The sequence below is a fragment of the Spermophilus citellus genome, assembly GCF_964194105.1.
Source record: "Spermophilus citellus genome assembly, chromosome: 9".
NCBI lineage: Eukaryota > Metazoa > Chordata > Mammalia > Rodentia > Sciuridae > Spermophilus > Spermophilus citellus.
In genome coordinates this window covers 59,273,889-59,294,722 of record NC_138191.1, presented here as the reverse complement: position 1 = coordinate 59,294,722, position 20,834 = coordinate 59,273,889, and the positions used below count along the sequence as shown (strand labels likewise).

Below are 20,834 nucleotides of genomic sequence, written 5' to 3'. Positions count from 1 at the left end.
AAATTCATATTAACTAGGAAGGTAATTTCCTGAGGAGAATTTTAAGTTCTGACTACTTTATGGCCCTTATGTAAGTTACAATAGCAAATTCTAAATCACAAGGTTACCTTTGTAGTTCAATCTTGAGCATCTCACCTTCAATGATACATAAAATTATAAGAGGTCATGAGGGGCAAGGGGGAGGGGAAAAAAAGGGAGAGAATTGAACAACAGCAGGGGAGGTAGAGAGGGAAGATGGGAGGGGAGGGGAGGGGAGGGGGGATAGTAGGGGATAGGAATGGTAGCAGAATACAACAGTCACTAATATGGCATTATGTAAAAATGTGAATATGTAACAGATGTGATTCTGCAATCTGTATTTGGGGTGAAAATGGGAGTTCAAAACACAATTTGAGTCAAATGTATGAAAGATGATATATCATGAGCTATGTAATGCTTTAAATAATCAATAAAAAATGTGTTTTATATGAAAAAAAAACTTGAGCATCTCTGTTTACTGCATAATAATTTTATTATGTAGTTCAAGGAATACTAGGTCATAGTTCAGAAAATACATATTGCTATAAACCTGCATATTCTTCTAAAGCCCAAATCAGAACTTTTTTTATACCTTTATTTTATTTATTTTTACGTGGAGCTGAGGATCGAACCCAGTGCCTCACATGTGCTAGGCGAGCACTTTACCACTGAGCCACAACCCTAGCCCAACATCAGAACTTTTTAAAATACTTCTTGTTCTAGATGATCATTATTAGCATTTTTCACATGACTGCTTTAATTATTTTCAATTATATGTACTCATATTAAAAGATCCATGCAAAATTTATGATCTTAATTGTATTCAGTTAAGGTTTCAACATTTAAATCAGTCCAGTTTGGTAGTTTAATATGTTTAAATTGTTATGGAAACTTAGGAATTTACTCTTCTACTGAGTTAATCTTTTTCTGATGCTCAAGTTGCTTACTTAAACATATCTCTAATAACCTAATTCTTCCAAGATTATCTTGCCATTTGCACTGTCCTTCTTTACCTGATCCTGACTTCAATGTCTAGAGCATTTTATATACTTAAAGGCAATCTGATGCCAATCACTTGTTGATAGTGGTACACTTAAGCCATATTGGTTAACTGTGATTGATTAAGTGTGTGTGGACTGTGAGCCAGTCTTCCTGGGTTTTAATTTCAGCTTCACTAATATTAGTTGCATGGATTTGAGTAAGCCATTTAACTATTCATTTTGTCCTTTAGTATCCTCATCAAAGATGGGAATTATACAAGTACTTACTTCATGAAGTGATTGTGAGGATTACTTATTATACTTAAAACAGTTTGAACAGCATCTGGCACATAGTACCATATGTGTTAGCTGTCATCACAATTACAGTGGATAGGCCTTTAATACAAGCTTTTGGGCAGATAGTAGCAACAGCCTCTATGCCTATTATTTATAAGGAGCAAGCAGTGAAACATGGTTTGAATCACTTGCATTTCTTCTTAATCCAAAGAAGAATAGGTTAGCAGTAGACCTCTAAGGAAGGCCACATTTTACCACACTTTTCTCCCTCTAAGTAGCCCTTACCCTCTCTAAAATATAACTTCTTCATGCTTTCCTTCATCTTTGTCCTTATTTATCGCCAACACTTCTACTCAAAGCAGAAATGAAGAGAGCTCTCTTTGTTTAGAGGTTGGAGGATTATAATAAAAGATTGTCTTGCCAGTTGCACTAAGGATCCCTTAGTTTTTTTAGATCCCAATTATTAGTTATGCTTCTACTTTTCTGAATATTGTATTCTGGAATTGTACAGTACATTATCCCTTGTTGTATACCTCTGTAACATTATCTTCCTATCTGAATTCCTGTCCTTTACCAAGTAAATACCATCAGGATAGTGTACATTTCTCTTGGCTTGTATTTCCTCCTGTCACCTTTAGTCTAACCCTAAGTACCTACCTGATATATTGCATTGCTGATTTCCTATTTTATAATGTGCCTTATTATTTTAATATTTAGTGAGACAAATTGAATGTTATGTTTTTAAGATAATTTATTTGTTGCACTCTACATTCTGTGATTAAGATTGTCCTTATTGAAAAAGGTAGTGATTCCTAATTTTAGCTTGGTAACACTCAAGATCTGGTATTCCTTTCTTATCAGTGCCTAATATTATACTATTAAACATTCACTCATTGGGCTAATATGCTGTTAAATCTCCCTGTATAATGTAGGTTTCTGTGAATATTTAGCAAATCAATATAGTGTTAGAAGATCAGTGTTGTAGTCTGGGTCATGCCACAATCTATATGTCCTGGCTGAAAATTTATATGAAAATATATGTATACTGGCTGAAATTTTTTTCAGAAGTAGCAGAGCTTAGTAATTGTGAAGACAGCCTGAGTTTGCATTCTATTTTCACTAGTTAATAATTTGGGGATTTCCTTAATCTCTCCAGTCTCAATTTCTTTATTTGTACAACAAATAATAATAGTAATTTTAGCATACGATGGCTGTGAGGATTGAATCAGATAATGCACATTAAGTACTTAGCATACCTAAATGTGTCTGGCATATTGTAAGTTTTCAAAAGTATGTATTATTTGCTATAAGTATATGTTAGATAACCATAAGAGAGACATAATATTGCCTGTTCTACTTTGTCTTATGTCAGGAGTCAACAAACGATGACCCAAATGTAGTAAGTGGATTTTTTTAATATGAAATAGCAAAAAAAGAGAAGAATATGCAATAGGGACCTGAAAAAAACCCTAAATATTTACAATCTGGCCCTTTGAAGAAAAAGGGTCAAACAGATTCTGTATTCAAATTACTTCATAAAAGTTTTTACTCTCTTATAGAAATTTGAACTAGCAATAATGTATAAACACATAGATTTTGCAAGAAAGATGAAACTTTAATTAGCAAACTCACATTTAAAAAGAGATTGATCTGGGGCTGGGGTTATGGCTCTGCCATAGCACACTTGCCTGGCATGTGTGAGGCACTGGGTTCGATTCTCAGCATGCATATAAATAAATAAAATAAAGGTCTATCAACAACTAAAAAAATTTTTAAAAAGAGATTGATCTTATGGTGAAAGATCTGTGAATGAATGTGTATTTGTTTTTTAAAGTAGGATAAAATGATTGTTATATAAAAGTTGATTTTAAAATCCTGACCTTTTTTCTGATTAATCAAACAACTACCAGTTCTAATTGTGTTAGATAATAGAATATCCATTGTACTTAACAATTTAATTTAGGAAAAGCTAATTTAATGAAAGCTGTGGTCAATGGATATCATAAAATCTCAAGAGAAAGTTAATAGCCTTTTAGAAGTAATGATTTCCAAAATATTTGCAAAGGAGGCTGGGAGTGTAGCTCAGTGGTAGAGGTCTTGCCTTGCATGCACAAGACTCTAGGCTCTAGGTTCAATCCCCATAACAGAAATAAAATAAAATAAAATAAATATTTGCTAAGAAGTAGGATGACTAATAGTGACAGCTCCAGAAAATTTATATTCACTACTCTGGTTTTAATCTATATTTAGTTATGTGGGACTAAAGCAAAACAAGTATGTGTACACAAACAACTCTTTAAGCAAAAAATATTTAAAAATTAGACCCAGTTTAAAACAAAACAAAACAAAACACTCTTCTCCTAGAGCATTTCTGAATAATCCAGGCCATTGTTCTGCCTGGAATAGTGAATCTAGTTCAGCTAACATTAGGAAGTATTGAAGAGCAGCATACCAAAGCAACAGCAAGGGGGAAATTAGGACATTTTTGATAGAGCCAGAAGCAGCATTGTCAGATGATATTAAATTTAATCAAAGGAGAAAAGAGTTTTTGACATGTAGGAACATATTTTTAAAAAGATTTAGCAAAGATTTTTAATACACCGTGCCATCTATCGCTGCATTATTATTTTTATTATTTTACTTGAGGCATGATCCTAATTAAATAAGGATTTTTCTGAGTTTCTATTTTAAGATCCGGGCAATCATTTAAGCCTCAGATGCTTTTAATATTACTCAGATGGAAATGGCTAACATGCTGTGTTAGTTCAAATCTTCTGAGAAGCAGACACAAAGATGGGGTTAGACTTGCAAAGAATTTATTCGGGTAAATACATGTGAGAGAATATGAGGAGGAAGCCAAAGACTGAGAAAGCTATAAGACTGCAATCCCAATCTGACCCCGAGTGAATAAGAAAGGAAAGAAGTTACATCGTAGACAGTACAATTCCACAGGAGATTTGGCAAGGCTGTTGAAAAAATTCCCAAGCCAGAGGCTTTGGAGAAATTCTTGTCTCCCAAGAATAAATCTGCCTTTATTATCTCTTCTAGGCTCATTTGCAGGGACTAATTTATGGCTTTGGGACCAGTATGGTTTGGATACCAGAATACTAGAGCTGGGATCTTAGGTCAGTTTATGAAGTTTATGATCAGAGAGATGCATTCTCATAACTGGTAAATCATGGCATGCTATATATTTATATTTGTATATCTTTGCCACTAGTCAGGTAGAGTATGTAGAGTGAAGGATAAAATTCTAATCATATTCTTCATTAAGAATTATTTAATGATCACTTATGTGCCAGATACTATATTTGATGCTGAAAGTAAGACTTACAAAGAAATACAAAACAAAGTACAGAGTATGAAATGGATTGTATTTATTGAAATTCAACATTGTTAATAGATTAGAAAAGATGGCCATGAAAAAATTATTAGGATATCTAATAAACTGTTAACATTGCTTATTTGTATAGAGTACAAATAAGCAATGTTAACAGTAAACAAGGAAGTATGGAGAGAACTAAACTTGAAGTAAACAAGGAAGCAAGGAGAGAACTTAAAATTTTTACTTCATAAAATTCTGATTCAGTGTTTTATTACAGACATTTTATAACTAAAAATTTTCTTTTTAATTTGGCTTTCCATGATTTAGGAAAGAATCATATATTGCTTAATATTTTAAAATGTGTTTATATAGACTCAGTCATACTCTAAAGAAACTATCTTTGGCTGGGTTGGGGATATAGTTCAGAGGTAGAATATTTGTCTAGAATGTGTGAAGCCCTGGGTTCAGATCCCAGCATGGCAAACAAATAATCAAAAATCTATCTTTGTCCTCTGACATAGAAAAATAAAAATTATATACAAGCCGTACATTAAATATTCACTTTATTATTAGGTTCTATTACCTTTTCTTGTTCTTTGACTTACTCTAGGTTTAATATATGCTGCTTTTTATTATTCTAAAGGTGGAACCATAAATCACTGATATAAAACTTTTTTCTTTTCTAAGATAAACACTTAAAAACTATATATTTTCTTCTAAGCACTGCTTTAGCTGCATCCTGCAAATTATGGTATATTTTCATTTTCACTCAGAGTATTTTCTAATTTTCCTTTTAATTTCTTTTTTTCACCAATGGATTATCTGGAAGTATATTTAACTTCCAACTGTTGGGAATTTTTCAGCTATTTATTAATTCCTAGTTTAATTCCATTGTGGCCATAGAATATATTTTATTTTCAACACACTTTATTGAGATGTGTTTGATAACTCAATCTGTCTTAGTAAATGTTTATGTACTTGAAAAGATGTATTGTGCTGTACTGGGGTAGAGTGTTTCATAAATGTCAAATTGTTTGACAGTATTGTTTAAGTCTTACATATCTTTAACTAATTTGTCTACCTATTCTATTAATTACTGAGAAGAGTGTTGAAGTCTCCAAGTGTAATCGTGAATTTGTCTGTCCCTCAGTTTCCTTCAGTTTTTGCTTCATGTATTTTGAAACTGTACTTGGTACATACATATTTGGAATGACAATTTCCTCATGATGAATTGAGCTCTTTTTAATTATGATACATCTCTTTTTAACCCAGGTAATATTCCTTGTAAAGTATACTTTGTTAATATAGCCATTTCTGCTTTTTTGAGATTGATTTTGTAGGTTATATCTTTTTACATCCTTTACTTTTAACTTCTCTGTGTCTTTATATTTAAAATGGGTTTAAAATTAATTTCTTATAATTATATCTTACCTTTTAAAATCCATTCTCATAATTTCCTTTTAATTAAAATATTTAGACCACTTATATAATGTAGTTATTAATACATTTGGGTTAGTCTACCATCTTTTTGGTTTTCATTTTTTCTTTGTTCTGTTTTGTCATCTTTTCCTGCCTTTTATATTAATTGAGATTTAAAACTTTTTCAGAATTTTAGTTTTTCGTATTCTTCTTTTTTTTTTTTTGTACTGGGGATTGAACCCAGGGGCACTTTACCACTGAACTATATCACCAGCCCTTTTGAAAGTTTTGAGACAGGATCTCGCTAAACTTTGTTCTAGTTAGCTTTTGGTCACTGTGAACAAAATACCCAACAAGAACAACCTAGAGCGGGAAAAGTTTATTTTCAGAAGTCTCAGTCTGTAGATGACTGACTCCATTGCTCTGAGCCCAAGTGAAGCAGCACATCATGAAGGGCCTGAGGGAGGAAAGCTGCTCATGGTGGATTTAAGAAGCAGAGAGAGAGAGAAACAGACAGCCAGACACACAGTCAGGATAGGCCACAGGAAGAACAACCTTCTAGAGCATGCCCTCCAGTGACCCAGTCATGCTCCACCTTCCTACAGTTATTCAAGCTAGAATGGACCAATTAGGTCACAGCTCTCATAATCATTTCACCTCAAGATATTCCTGCATTAATAGGAGCTTTGGGAAGATACCTTATATCCAAACCATAACAGAGTTGAAATTGCAATCCTCCTACCTTAGCCTCCTCAGTATCTGAGATTATATGAGTGTATCACCATGCCAAGTAATTAAATTTTTGTTTATTTTCACTAATGTGTGTAATTTTTGCTTTTTTTCACTTGCATTGTTATTGCCACGTACCTTTAATTAGTGTTATATATCTTTATGTACAACATTAGAATCTATTCCCTTTCCCCTCCTGTCTTTTATGCTATTTATATATTTTGTATGGAAGTTCTTTATTTAGTAAGTGATTTGCAAATATTTTCTCCCAGTTGGTGACTTGTCTTTTTTGGAGGCTGATCTTAAACTTGCTGTCCTCCTGCCTTTACCTCCCAAATAGCTGGGATTACAGGTATGCACCACCACACTGGACTCAATAATGCCTAGCACAGAATTGAAGTCAGTGGATATTTGTTGGGTTACAGAATGAATGATTGAGCATTTTATTTGAGAAGATAGAATGGAAATTGAAAATAATCTCTCCTGTCATTTTCTCAAACCTAAGATATAAGCTTTCCTGGGCTTTATTTAGGTGGGTTCTGAATGAGAACTCAGAACTTTTATTGTTGTTCTCATTTTTAATTAAAAAAAATTTTCACATGACAAATTATTGCAGCCTCTTTCTTATTGCTGTTTCCTCAAGTGGGTTATGTTATTTTAATGCAAATAGGACTTCCTTTTGCTTTTGGGTAGTGGTTAAACTAGATATTGATTGCTGTGTTCCAGTTAGGGATTGAGTTGATTCAAAACTGGATTTCTGTTCTAACAAGAACTTATCTACTTACTGTTCACTCTTCATCCTAGGGTATGACCCTTCAGGGCTAAACCCAAATCCTAGGTTAGCTACCAGAACTACTCCTTTTTGTAGACCCAAGCTCTTTTTTTTTTCTTTTTTTCCTGACAGAGATAGAATTTAGGGGTATTTAGTGAGTGACCTAAATTCCCAGCCCTTTTTATTTTTTATCTTGAGACAGGATCTCACTAAGTAATTTAGGGCCTCAAGAAATTGCTGAGGCTGGCTTTGAATTTGCAATCCTCCTGCCTCAGCCTTCTGAGTCCCTGAGATTTCAGGTGTGCACCACCACACCCAGCTCCCAAGTTGTAATTTTTGTCCCATCTAGCCTTTGAAGATGCCAGAAGTTATTCTTAGCTTCCCAAACATTGGTTTCCTTTTTGATTTTGCAATCATCTCAGTGGAAGAAATTACTTCAAATGTTTGAGTCTCCTCTTCTGTCTTCTCTCATATAACTTGTCTAACAACTATGGTAGTGTTCTGATGCTTTTAAATCATGTTTTATTTTCTCGTGTATGTGTGTATGTTGTACGTATTCCGTCTTTTCTATTTTCAAGAGGATGATTGGTCTGAGACAATCTAGTAAACCATTGCCAGAAATGTCTTTCTCTTCTCCCTATTTTTATAATTCTTTCATACCATCCTCCACTGGGATATTTTCCTCTATATTTCATTAACTATCATGTTCCCAGCATCTAGAATAATGTCTAGCACAGAACAGAAGCCAGTGGATATTTGTTGGATTACAGAATGAATGAATGAACATTTTATTTGAGAAGATAGAATGGAAATTGAAAATAATCTCTCCTGTCATTTTCTCAAACCTAAGATATAACCTTTCCTGGGCTTTATTTAGGTGAGTTCTGAATGAGAACTCAGAACTTTTATTGTTGTTGTCTCTTTTTTAATTTAAAAAAATCTTCAAATGACAAATAATTGCAGTCTTTCTTTTATTGCTGTTTCCTCAACAATTCCTGTTAAGTAGTATCTTAGGTCTTTATTTCTCCATTTTTAGGGATATATTACTACTCTTTTAGTAATTGGAAAGGTTTTAATTATTTTTTATTATTGATTATTTAAAACACTACATAGCTCATGATATATCATCTTTCATACATTTGACTCAAATTGGGTTTTGAACTCCCATTTTCACCCCAAATACAGATTGCAGAATCACATCTGTTACATATTCACATTTTTACATAATGCCATATTAGTGACTGTTGTATTCTGCTACCTTTCCTATCCCCAACTATCCCCCCTCCCCTCCCCTCCCCTCCCATCTTCCCTCTCTACCTCCTCTGCTGTTGTTCAATTCTCTCCCTTTTTTTCCCTCCCCCTTGCCCCTCATAACCTCTTATAATTTCATGTATCATTGAAGGTCTCCTACCATTTCCATATGCTTTCCCTTCTCTCTCCCTTTCTCTCCCCCCATTCGTCTTTGTTTACTGTAGTCTTTTCCTCATGCTCTTCCTTCCTGTTCTGTTCTTAGTTGCTCTCTTTATATCAAAGCAGACATTTGGCATTTGTTTTTTAGGGCTTGGCTAGCTTCGCTTAGCATAATCTGCTCTAATGCCATCCATTTCCCTGCAAATTCTATGATTTTGTCATTTCTTAGTGCTGCATAATACTCCATTGTGTATAGATGCCACATTTTTTTTATCCATTCATCTATTGAGGGGCATCTAGGTTGGTTCCACAGTCTAGCTATTGTGAATTGTGCCGCTATAATCATTGATGCAGCCGTATCCCTATAGTGCGCTTTTTTAAGGTCCTCAGGGAATAGTCCGAGAAGTGCGATAGCTGGGTCAAATGGTGGATCCATTCTCAGCTTTCCCAGGAATCTCCACACTGCTTTCCAAATTGGCCTCACCATTTTGCAGCCCCACCAGCAGTGTACAAGTGTACCCTTTTCCCCACATCCCCGCCAACACTTACTGTTGTTTGATTTCATAATGGCTGCCAATCTTACTGGAGTGAGATGGTATCTTAGGGTGGTTTTGATTTGCATTTCTCTGATTGCTAGAGATGGTGAGCATTTTTTCATGTACTTGTTGATTGTATGTCCTCCTCTGAGAATTGTCTGTTCAGGTACTTGGCCCATTTGTTGATTGGGTTATTTGTTATCTTATTGTTTAATTTTTGGGGTTCTTTGTACATTCTGGATATTAGGGCTCTATCTGAGGTGTGGGGGGTAAAAATTTGTTCCCAGGATGTAGGCTCTCTATTTACCTCTTTTATTGTTTTTCTTGCTGAGAAAAAACTTTTTAGTTTAAGTAAGTCCCATTTGTTTATTCTTGTTATTAACTCTTGGGCTATGGGTGTCCTATTAAGGAATTTGGAGCCCGACCCCACAATATGTAGATCGAGGCCAACTTTTTCTTCTATCAGACGCAGTGTCTCTGATTTGATATCTGGCTCCCTGATCCATTTTGAGTTAATTTTTGTGGATGGCGAGAGAAAGGGATTCAATTTCATTTTGTTGCATATGGATTTCCAATTTTCCCAGCACCATTTGTTGAAGATGCTATCCTTCCTCCATTGCATGCTTTTAGCCCCTTTATCAAATATAAGATAGTTGTAACTTTGTGGATTAGTCTCTGTGTCTTCTATTCTGTACCACTGGTCCACCTGCCTGTTTTGGTACCAGTACCATGCTGTTTTTGTCACTATTGCTTTGTAGTACAGTTTGACCTCTGGTATCGCTATACCTCCACATTCACACTTCCTGCTTAGAATTGCTTTTGCTATTCTGGGTCTTTTGTTTTTCCATATGAATTTCATGATTGCTTTGTCTATTTCTACAAGAAATGCCATTGGGATTTTGATTGGCATCGCATTAAACCTGTAGAGAACTTTGGGTAATATCGCCATTTTGATGATGTTAGTTCTGCCTATCCATGAACAGGGTATATTTTTCCATCTTCTAAGATCTTCTTCTACTTCTCTCTTTAGGGTTCTGTAGTTTTCATTGTATAGATCTTTCACCTCTTTTGTTAGGTTGATTCCCAAGTATCTTATTTTCTTTCAGGATATTGTGAATGGAGTGGTTTTCCTTATTTCCATTTCAGAGGTTTTGTTGCTGATATACAGGAATGCCTTTGATTTATGCGTGTTGATTTTATAACCTGCTACTTTGCTGAATTCATTTATTAACTCTAGCAGCTTCTTTGTAGACCCTTTTGGGTCTGTTAAGTATATTATCATGTCATCCGCAAATAGCGATAATTTAATTTCTTCTTTTCCTATTTTTATGCCTTTAATTTCTTTTGTCTGTCTAATTGCTCTGGCTAGTACTTCGAGAACTAAATTGAATAGAAGTGGTGATAGAGGGCATCCCTGTCTTGATCCAGATATTAGAGGGGAATGCCTTCAGTTTTTCTCCATTTAGGATGATGCTAGCCTGAGGTTTAGCATATATAGCTTTTACAATGTTGAGGTAAGTTCCTGTTATCCCTAGTTTTTCTAGTGTTTTGAACATAAAGGGATGCTGTACTTTGTCAAATGCTTTTTCTGCATCTATCGAGATGATCATATGGTTCTTGTCTTTAAGTCTGTTGATGTGGTGAATAGCATTTATTGATTTCCGTATATTGAACCAGCCTTGCATCCCAGGGATGAATCCTACTTGATCATGGTGCACAAGTTTTCTGATATGTTTTTGTATTCGATTCGCCAGAATTTTATTGAGAATTTTTGCATCCAAGTTCATTAGAGATATTGGTCTGTGGTTTTCTTTCTTTGAAGTATCTTTGTCTGGTTTTGGGATCAAAGTGATTTTGGCCTCATAGAATGAATTTGGAAGAGCTCCTTCTTTTTCTATTTCTTGAAATAGCTTGAAAAGTATTGGTATTATTTCCTCTTTGAAGGTTTTGTAGAACTCCGCTGTATACCCATCCGGTCCAGGGCTTTTCTTGGTTGGTAGTCTTTTGATGGCTTTTTCTATTTCTTCCTTTGTTATTGGTCTGTTTAAATTGTGTGTGTCTTCCTGTCTCAATCTGGGCAAATCATATGCCTTAAGAAATTTATCGCTATCTTCACTATCTTCTATTTTATTGGAATATAGGGTTTCAAAATACTTTCTAATTATCTTCTGTATTTCTGTAGTGTCTGTTGTGATATTGCCTTTTTCATCCCGTATGTTAGTAATTTGAGTTCTCTCTCTTCTTCTTTTCATTAGCATGGCTAAGGGCTTGTCTATCTTATTTATTTTTTCAAAGAACCAACTTTTAGTTTTATCAATTTTTTCAATGGTTTCTTTTGTTTCAATTTCGTTGATTTCTGCTCTAACTTTAATTATTTCTTGTCTTCTACTACATTTGCTGTTGTTTTGCTCTTCCTTTTCTAGGTTTTTGAGGTGTTGTGTGAGTTCATTTATTTGTTGGTTTTTTCTTTTTTTGAGGTAAGAACTCCAAGAAATGAATTTCCCTCTTAAAACTGCTTTCATTGTGTCCCATAGATTCCGGTATGTTGTGTCTGTATTATCATTTGACTAAGAATTTTTTCATCTCCTCCTTTATGTCTTCTATAACCCATTGATCATTCAATAACATATTGTTCATTTTTCATGTGATGTAGGATTTTTCCTTCCTTCTATTATCATTGATTTCCAATTTCATTCCATTATGATCAGATATGGTGCATGGTATTATCTCCACGCCTTTATATTTACTAAGAGTTGCCTTATGGCATTATATATGGTCTATCTTTGAGTAGGATCCATGTGCTGCTGAGAAGAACGTGTATCCACTTGATGATGGTTGATATATTCTATATATGTCGGTTAAGTCTAGGTTATTGATTGTGCTGTTGAGTTCTATAGTTTCTTTATTCAGTTTTTGTCTAGAGGATCTGTCTAATGGTGAGAGCGGTGTGTTGAAGTCACCCATAATTATTGTGTTGTGGTCTATTTGACTCTTGAACTTGAGGAGAGTTTTTTTTATGAACGTTGCAGCTCCATTGTTTGGTGCATACAAATTGATGATTGTTATGTCTTGTTGGTGGATGGTTCCTTTTAACAGGCTATAGTGTCCTTCTTTATCCTTCTTGATTAACTTAGGTTTGAAGTTGATTTTATTCGATATGAGTATGGCCACTCCTGCTTGCTTCCGAGGGCCATGTGAGTGGTATGATTTTTTACCTTCAGCCTGTGTATGTCTTTTCCTATCATATGAGTCTCCTGAAGGCAGCATATTGTTGGATTTGTTTTTTTGATCCAGGTTACTAGCCTATGTCTCTTGATTGGTGAGTTTAGGCCATTAACATTTAAGGTTACAATTGAGATATGATTTGTACTTCCAGTCATGCTTCTTTATTTATTTATTTTAGTTTGGCTGGTTTTACTTTTTGGTTATTTTCCTCCCCCTTTATTGAGACACCTCCTGCTGTTAGTTTTGGGCAGTGTTTTTCAATTCCTCTTCTTGTAGTATTTTGCTCAAAAAGCTTTGCAGTGCTGGTTTTCTTGCTGCGAATTCTTTTAGCTTTTGTTTATCGTGAAAGATTTTAATTTCATTGTCAAATCTGAAGCTTAATTTTGCTGGATACAGTATTCTTGGTTGGAATCCATTATTTTTCAGCGTTTGAAATACATTGTTCCAGGATCTTCTCGCTTTCAAAGTCTGTGATGAGAAATCAGTCGTTAACCTAATTGGTTTACCCCTGAATGTAATCTGCCTCTTTTCTCTCGTAGCTTTTAATATTCTCTCCTTGTTCTGTACGTTGGCTATCTTCATAATTATATATCTTGGAGTTGGTCTATTATGGTTTTGAATGTTTGGGGTCCTGTAGGCTTCCAGGATTTGGCAATCCATTTCATCTTTCATCTCTGGGAAGTTTTCTAGAATTATTTCATTTAATATGCTGTCCATTCCTTTGGTTTGAGTCTCTGTGCCTTCTTCTATCCCAATGACCCTCAAATTTGGTTTTTTTATGACATCCCATATCTCTTGAATAGATTGCTCATGGGATTTAAGCATCTTTTCTGTGTTGACTATATTCTTTTCAAGTTGATAAACCTTGTCTTCATTATCTGATGTTCTGACTTCTACTTAATCAAGTCTGTTTGTAATATTCTCGTTTGAGTTTTTAATTTGGTTTATATTTTCCTGCAATTCTAGGATTATTGTTTGATTTTTTTTAATATCTCTATCTCCTGGTAGAGCTCATTCTTTGCCATTTGAATTGGTTTAATTCGTTTTCAAAATATACTTTTATTGCTTGGACTTGCTGTCTCATGTCTTCCCTAATATTCCTTTCCATTCGAGTTAGGTAGGCCTTGAGTTCATTCCCTATCCCTGCTTCTGATGTTTCTATGTCCTCCTGTATAATTAAGTTGTCCTGTATTGTTTGTACTCCTTTTTTCCCTTGTTTTCTCATGTTGTCCACGTTACTTTCCAGCTCTATTTGATTGTCGTGTTTCTGCTCTCTTCTATAGATTTGTTTTGTTTCTGTATTACTCTGATGTCTCTCCTTTGTGTTGTTAAACTATGCCTGCTAACGTGGATTCCGCTGGGAAGGAATTCCGACGTCCGAGCTCCAGTGACAACACTACTCTGCTATGACGGGCCCCAGTCTCCTTGCTGGGGTGTCCTAATGGGGGGGTGTGACTGGACTGTCTCTGTTTGGTTTCAGCTCCCGGTCGTGGCAGGCGGGCGGTCTCCAGCTGCCCAGTATCACAGGCCACGGGCAGGTGATCAGTCGCCAGCGGGCGGGCGTTCTCCTACCGCCCAGTTACGCGGGCAGTGAGTGAACCGTCGCCAGCGGGCCTGCAGTTTCCAGCCACCCAGTCGCGAGGGCCTTGCCTCTAGTCCCCTGGTTTCTCCTGCTAGTCTTGGTTTCTCCTGCTAGACCAGATTTCCCCTGAGTGATGGTTCTCGGCAGTTCAAACTGTACTCTGGGCCTGCCGTTTATTGGGTGTGGAGGGTGGCTATTGGGAACCCCGGCCCTCTATTGTTTTGTTTCCCTTGTGGGGGATAGAACTGTACCACTTCCTTCCCCGTCTGAAATCCCGTACTCAGCCCGGGGGTCAGTGCGGGCTTGGCTGGTGGGATTCCACCGTGTTGCAGCCACTTATCTCCCTGCTTGCTTGCTAATCCCTTCTCTGCGGCACCACGCCTTCTTAGCCGCGGGGCAAGCCGCGCGAATCAGACAGCCTGGATCTCCGGGGTCACACAGTTGGCTTTTGGGATCCCCGGCACTCTATGGTTTTGATTTTTTCTGCTTGCCCCTCCCCCAGCGCTGGCTAGACAGGTTTTGTTTTGGCTGCTGATGGAAGGGGGGGTTGAAGGTCAGGTGCCTCTAGTTTTCCCTTAGTCTTTATGCGGGCTCACTCTGATACTCCCTCCCCCGGAAAGCCTAGGAGAGATTTTATGCGAAATCCCCCCATGTATGGGGGCTGAGCTGAGTGACACACACCTGTTTTGTTGTTACAATCTGTTGGAGAGTGGCGGTGGATACTTCAGCTCTCCAAGATGGTGGCCGCTGATTGCCTTAGTGGAGTGTCCCTTGTGGGGGATGGGACTGTACCGCTTCCTTCCCCGTCTGAAATCCCGAACTCAGCCTGGGGGTCAGTGCGGGCTTGGCTGGCGGGATTGAGCTGAGTAACACACACCTGTTTTGTTGTTGCAATCTGTCGGAGAGTGGCGGTGGATACTTCAGCTCTCCAAGATGGTGGCCGCTGATTGCCTTAGTGGAGTGTCCCTTGTGGGGGATGGGACTGTACCGCTTCCTTCCCCGTCTGAAATCCCGAACTCAGCCTGGGGGTCAGTGCGGGCTTGGCTGGCGGGATTGAGCTGAGTGACACACACCTGTTTTGTTGTTGCAATCTGTCGGAGAGTGGCGGTGGATACTTCAGCTCTCCAAGATGGTGGCCGCTGATTCTTAATTATTATTATTTAAATTAAAGAGTTTTCACGAGAAAAAAGTTAAAAGATAACAACGGCATTGTAATTAAAACACTTAGGCATAAATAAAAGCTTTAATTTTTATTGTAATAATTGCAGGGTGAATACAAACAAGACAAAATAGATTGCTGTGTTTTAGGTAAAGATGAACAGTTTTATAAAAATTATGTTTTTACATAGTATATAAATGTTTCCCTCCTCTTCCCTTTAGGGCCATTTTAAGTGCCAGATCCAGTTATTTTGCTGCAATGCTGAGTGGATGTTGGGCTGAAAGCTCCCGAGAGTACATTACTCTTCAAGGGTAAGCATAATTTTTACAAGACAGCGTGAGTATAAGTGATTGCAAATAATACTTCATATGAAGCACTTGTGAATCTGTTTTGCCTGTATGATCAGTGAATATTTCTCATGTAGTAGAATTCAACTAAATAACATTTTCTGAAACAAGAGGTAGGAGAGAGCATTTAGTAATAGAAGTAGTATATTAATCTGCTCAGGATTCTATAACAAAATCCCAAAACTGGGTGGTTTAAACAACAGAAACCTATTTTCTCACAGTTCTGAGGACTGAAAGTTAAAGATGAAGGTGTCAGCAAGGTTGGTGTCTGACTAGGATAGCTACCTTCTTGCTATGTGCTCACATGGCTTTTGTTCTGTGGTGTCTTTTTTAAGGATACTGATCTCTCAGATCTAGGTTCCATACTTGTGATTTAAATTTAATTACTCCTTAGAGGCCCCATCTCCAAATATAACCACACTGGGAGTTTGGGCTTCACCATATGAATTTGGGAACACATTCAGTTCATAACAGATAGTTTATGATTATGGAAGATTTTAAATGTCAGGCTATAGACTTTATTATCCTGTAGGTAAAAAGAATATATAAATGGATCTTTTGGTGACATTTTATCATCACTACTGAAAAACAGCTTAAAAGACGTATGTATCCTACTGATAAGATCTCTTTCTTTATGATCAATTTGAAATATCCACTGAATATAGGAAGGGTAGCTAACAAAAGCCAGAGTCTCTAAGTATGGCAATCCTAAGGATAATCAAAATTATACTTTGTGTAATTTGGAAAACTTGTCCAACAGCTATGTTTCATATATTTTAGACTTCATTTTTTAAACTGTCAATCCACTCTTAATTAGAATTGCATTCATTAACAATTCAAATAAAAAATAATACTAGTTTGACTCAGAATTTAACTTTTTGGCATTCATTAAAAATGATATAAGTCTGTGTAGTGAGGCAAAAGTCAAAAGAAGTATGATTATGGGATCTTACTAATTAGCAAAGGAAAGTAATTTCTTTCCATGGAATAAATTTTAGTGTCTTAGGTTAGTGATACTTTTAACTACTTGATATCTATTATGTATATCTTATTCCTGTCTTCAAATAGATTCTATTTGAAGTAATAATATCTGACAGTAACATTATATATTTTGTGTTTCTTCCACATTTAGTATACCATAATTTTTAGAATCAGTCTTTGAGATAGAGAAGGTATTTTAAAGTTAAATGTCTACCCAGGTAAATAAGTGCGTATGTAGAATATAAATCACACATTTATTAATTATCAATTCAGAATTCATTCCACTTGTCACTGAAGAAATTAAAAAGTTTTCCCATTGACCTGTATTCTTGAGCTAGCAAGAAGTACTCTTCTGTACTGTTAAAATTAGCACTTTTAACATTTTGTCCCATTGAACCTTAAAGCTCCTGGTAGGTTCATTAGGGAATGTATGACATAGGCTTATAATCTTACAGGAGGCCATTTGGTAATGGATGCCCCTTCACCTTTTGTCTGTTTTACATAATTGTTAACCTCTAAGTTTAGCTGTAGGAATAAAGGCAAGGGGAGTCTTGTCTTTGTCTTTCATTCTTCCTTCATCATCCCCCATGAACTGACAGATTAAACATTCACATACCCAGGCTTTTGAAGATGAGGTCTTTTTATTAAGAGGTCAGTGGACCCTCATTGTTATACAAAATTACATATAAGTAGTTGTGAGGGGAATGGGAAAAAAAAACAAGGAGAGAAATGAATTATAGTAGATGGGGTAGAGAGAGAAGATGGGAGGGGGGATAGTAGGGGATAGGAAAGGTAGCAGAATACAACAGTTACTAATATGGCATTATGTAAAAATGTGGATGTGTAACTGATGTGATTCTGCAATCTGTTTTGGGGGTAAAAATGGGAGTTCATAAACCACTTGAATCTAATGTATGAAATATGATATGTCAAGAGCCCTGTAATGTTTTGAACAACCAATAAAAAAATAAAATTAAAAAAAAAGAGGTCAGTGGAAAAGAAACAGTGGCATCAGTCATTGGTCTCTATTCTCTCACCTGTAACTTTCCATCTTTATGATAAGTATTTTCTCATATAATATGACCAGACTACTGTTGACCAAATTTAGTAGCTTATTCAAGGAAGGTCAAATACAAGTAACCAAATTAGTTTCCAAGTGTTATCCAAATAAGCAGACTATACTTTGTGTTAGTGCCAGCTATGACCAGGCTCATTGCTTCTTGTAGTATTTTCCTTTCACTTATTCTACGGCAAGCAAGGTTCTGCTCCTTACCTACTGGGTCCTCTTACCCGCACTGCTGTACGAGCAGTGGAGGCTCACTTCCAGTTGGTATATTTATTCCTATTGCTAATGCGCTGGAAATGAGGATAGATTTCTCTTTGGTTCAACTCATTCATCAAGGAAGATTTTATAACACTAAAATAAAAGATGAAAGTATCTTCTGATGGCTGCATGGTTTAATCTACATCCTTTTATCATTATTCTTATCATATAATGCTGTGATTTTTCCCCTTTCCTATTATATCACATATCAAACTGATTGTGCTCAGATTGCCATCTTAGATTATTATATGCCACATTAATATTGTGGCATATAAAGCTATTGGAAGGCTAAAACAGATTGAGGAATTTTACCTTACAGAAAAAAAAATCACATCTTTTAGGGAATTTTATATTTTAACAAAGTAATTTACAAAACCAATTCCATTTTTTCCATTACCATATTATAAACCCAGGTAGATGTTTCTATGGAGAGTGTGGTGTAATAGAAAGATTGTGAACTATGATGTCCTTATAGGAAGTCCTATATCCAGCCATAACTTCTTAAATTTAGGAAAATTCCTTAATTTTCCTGAGCTTCCTGAGGTTGTTGAAAGGATTGAGTGAGGTATAGTAAAAATACAAACAAACAAAAACCTGGCATAGTGCTTGGTACATAGTATGTCATTATGATTTGTCTTTTTCTAATTTCTCTAGAATTTCTCTTTATTCTAAAGAGAATAAAGTTCAAGTGAGGGCCATTTCCAATACCAGAACCCAGTGACCGCTTTGCATTATCAACAGCTTCTTTTGAAACTATGTAGCTATTGCAAGTCTGCATATTTTCTACAAATAGAATAGCATGAAATCCTGTCTGTTCTTATAGAAAGAACCACCGTTCTTTTGAGGTGGGCATATTAGAGTCCTATAATCCCACCCACATAGGTGCCTGAAACTTTAGAAACACAGAAATTGCATAGAGTAGGTGCATCAGTCTCTTAGATCTTTGTCCTCTCATTAGTTGTTAGTTTTTCTAATTTTGAATATATGTAATGTTTTCATCTCCTATAAGCTTTTATCTGATTACTCTTTAGTTGGAATAATGCTTTAAATCTTTCCATTTAAATTGTGGGCTATTGAAGTAATTTGTTATTTTTCTAGGTCACTTGATCCTGACTTTATAAACCGTTTTAGGAAAAACATAGATGACTTGCAACATGATAACAAGAATGCATCTTAGTAAAACATCTGTCAAGACAGCAGGAAATTGGTTTCTTGCTGTTTTTATTGCTATCATATATTGATACATAGGCACAAGTGTCTAGATTTTGCTCCTTATTTTAATAAAATGACTCTTGTTTTTATTTAGTCATTATTTTTTGCTTAAACATATCAAGTCTTAAACTATCTTTTCAATATAAATAGCCAGTTCTCAGAAATGTTAACAAAAATGGCTCTTGAGAAATGTGAGGAAAAGTATATTGAACAGCATTACATTCTAGAAAGCATGCTAATGTTTTAGGTTAACAAACTATAGATAATATGGTTTAATGTTCTGAGATTAAACCTTGTCGTTTTCATTATATACATATATACATATATGTGAGAATGTTCGGATTTTTCACTTTTTTCTCTAAGTATTAAAGATCAGAGTTTGGAATCAGCAGAAACTAGTTAGCCATAATAGAGGCCAGTTTGGGAAAGTTTGAGTTCTTCTGTATGAGTTCTAATAAGTCATTCATTAAACATTCATCAAACACTTACTGAACCTATATTATTCAAGGAATAATAGAATCAAAGTAAACACCTGAATTCTCTGAAACTCCATTTTTTTCTTCTTATTCCTTGTTTAGTTCCTTTAACAAATATTAGGAACTATGCTTAGTAATCTGTGAGGTTCTTACCAACACTGTCTCAATCAAGATTCCACTACAGAGCTCCAGTATTACATGAAGAAAGGAAATTCTTCTGTTCCAGTGGTATTAAATCAATACTGACATTCTTCTGGCACTAGACATACAATAATAAATAAGACATCAATACTTCCCTTACAGAACATGGTCTAGAAAGAGAGACAAATTCATAAACAAACATACTGCAAATTAGTTTGATAAGTGAAATAATGAAAGTATGTGTAGAGTACTGATTGAAAGCCTAGACTTGGAGTGATTCTGCCTAGATTTAAATTCCAGTGCATTACTAGACATTCGATCACCAGCAAGTTACTCAATTTCAATGTCTAGATCTATAAAATGAGACTAATAATAATATTTACTGTTGAGTTGTTATGATGATTAAATGAGCCAGTAGCATTCAAAGTGCATGTTAATTCAGGGACTGGATCACAATAAGTGCTTAATAAATGTTAGTTATTGTTTTTAACACTCATTTGAGATTTTGTTATTTATTTTGCTTTTGTTTTTGCCTTGGGAGTATTAAGGAAATAGAGATAAAGACCCACTAATCTTGTGTCTGAAAGATAAAATAAGTGGAGAGGGAGAACATTGTAAGCACAGTTAATATGTGCTAAGGCGTAGATAAATAAGGAATTTAAGTTGTTTAAGTATAGAAAATGAGTAAATTCAGTTATCTTTCATCAGCTACTAGAGAGGGAGAACTGGGGGTCAGATGATAGAGGTCTATATACCAAACTGGGGAATTTGGACTTTTTTCTATGAGCTTTGGAGAATAGAATTTTAGAAGTGGGAGACATAAACAAGATTTGCATTTTAGCAAAGTCACTTGATAATAATGTGGGAAATGGAATGCTAGCAGAAGATTTCAGACAGGAAA

The 20,834-nt window shown here is 35.5% G+C and overlaps 1 protein-coding gene across 1 annotated transcript in view; it reads left to right on the top strand.

Moving 5' to 3' along the window:
• Positions 1 to 20,834, top strand: part of BTBD8 (BTB domain containing 8) — a 93,593-nt gene that overhangs the window by 24,213 nt on the left and 48,546 nt on the right. The window contains exon 5 of the mRNA XM_081307943.1: positions 15,674 to 15,763. Within this exon, the coding sequence (XP_081164069.1) occupies positions 15,674 to 15,763 (90 nt within the window). The remainder of the gene's footprint in view (positions 1 to 15,673; positions 15,764 to 20,834) is intronic.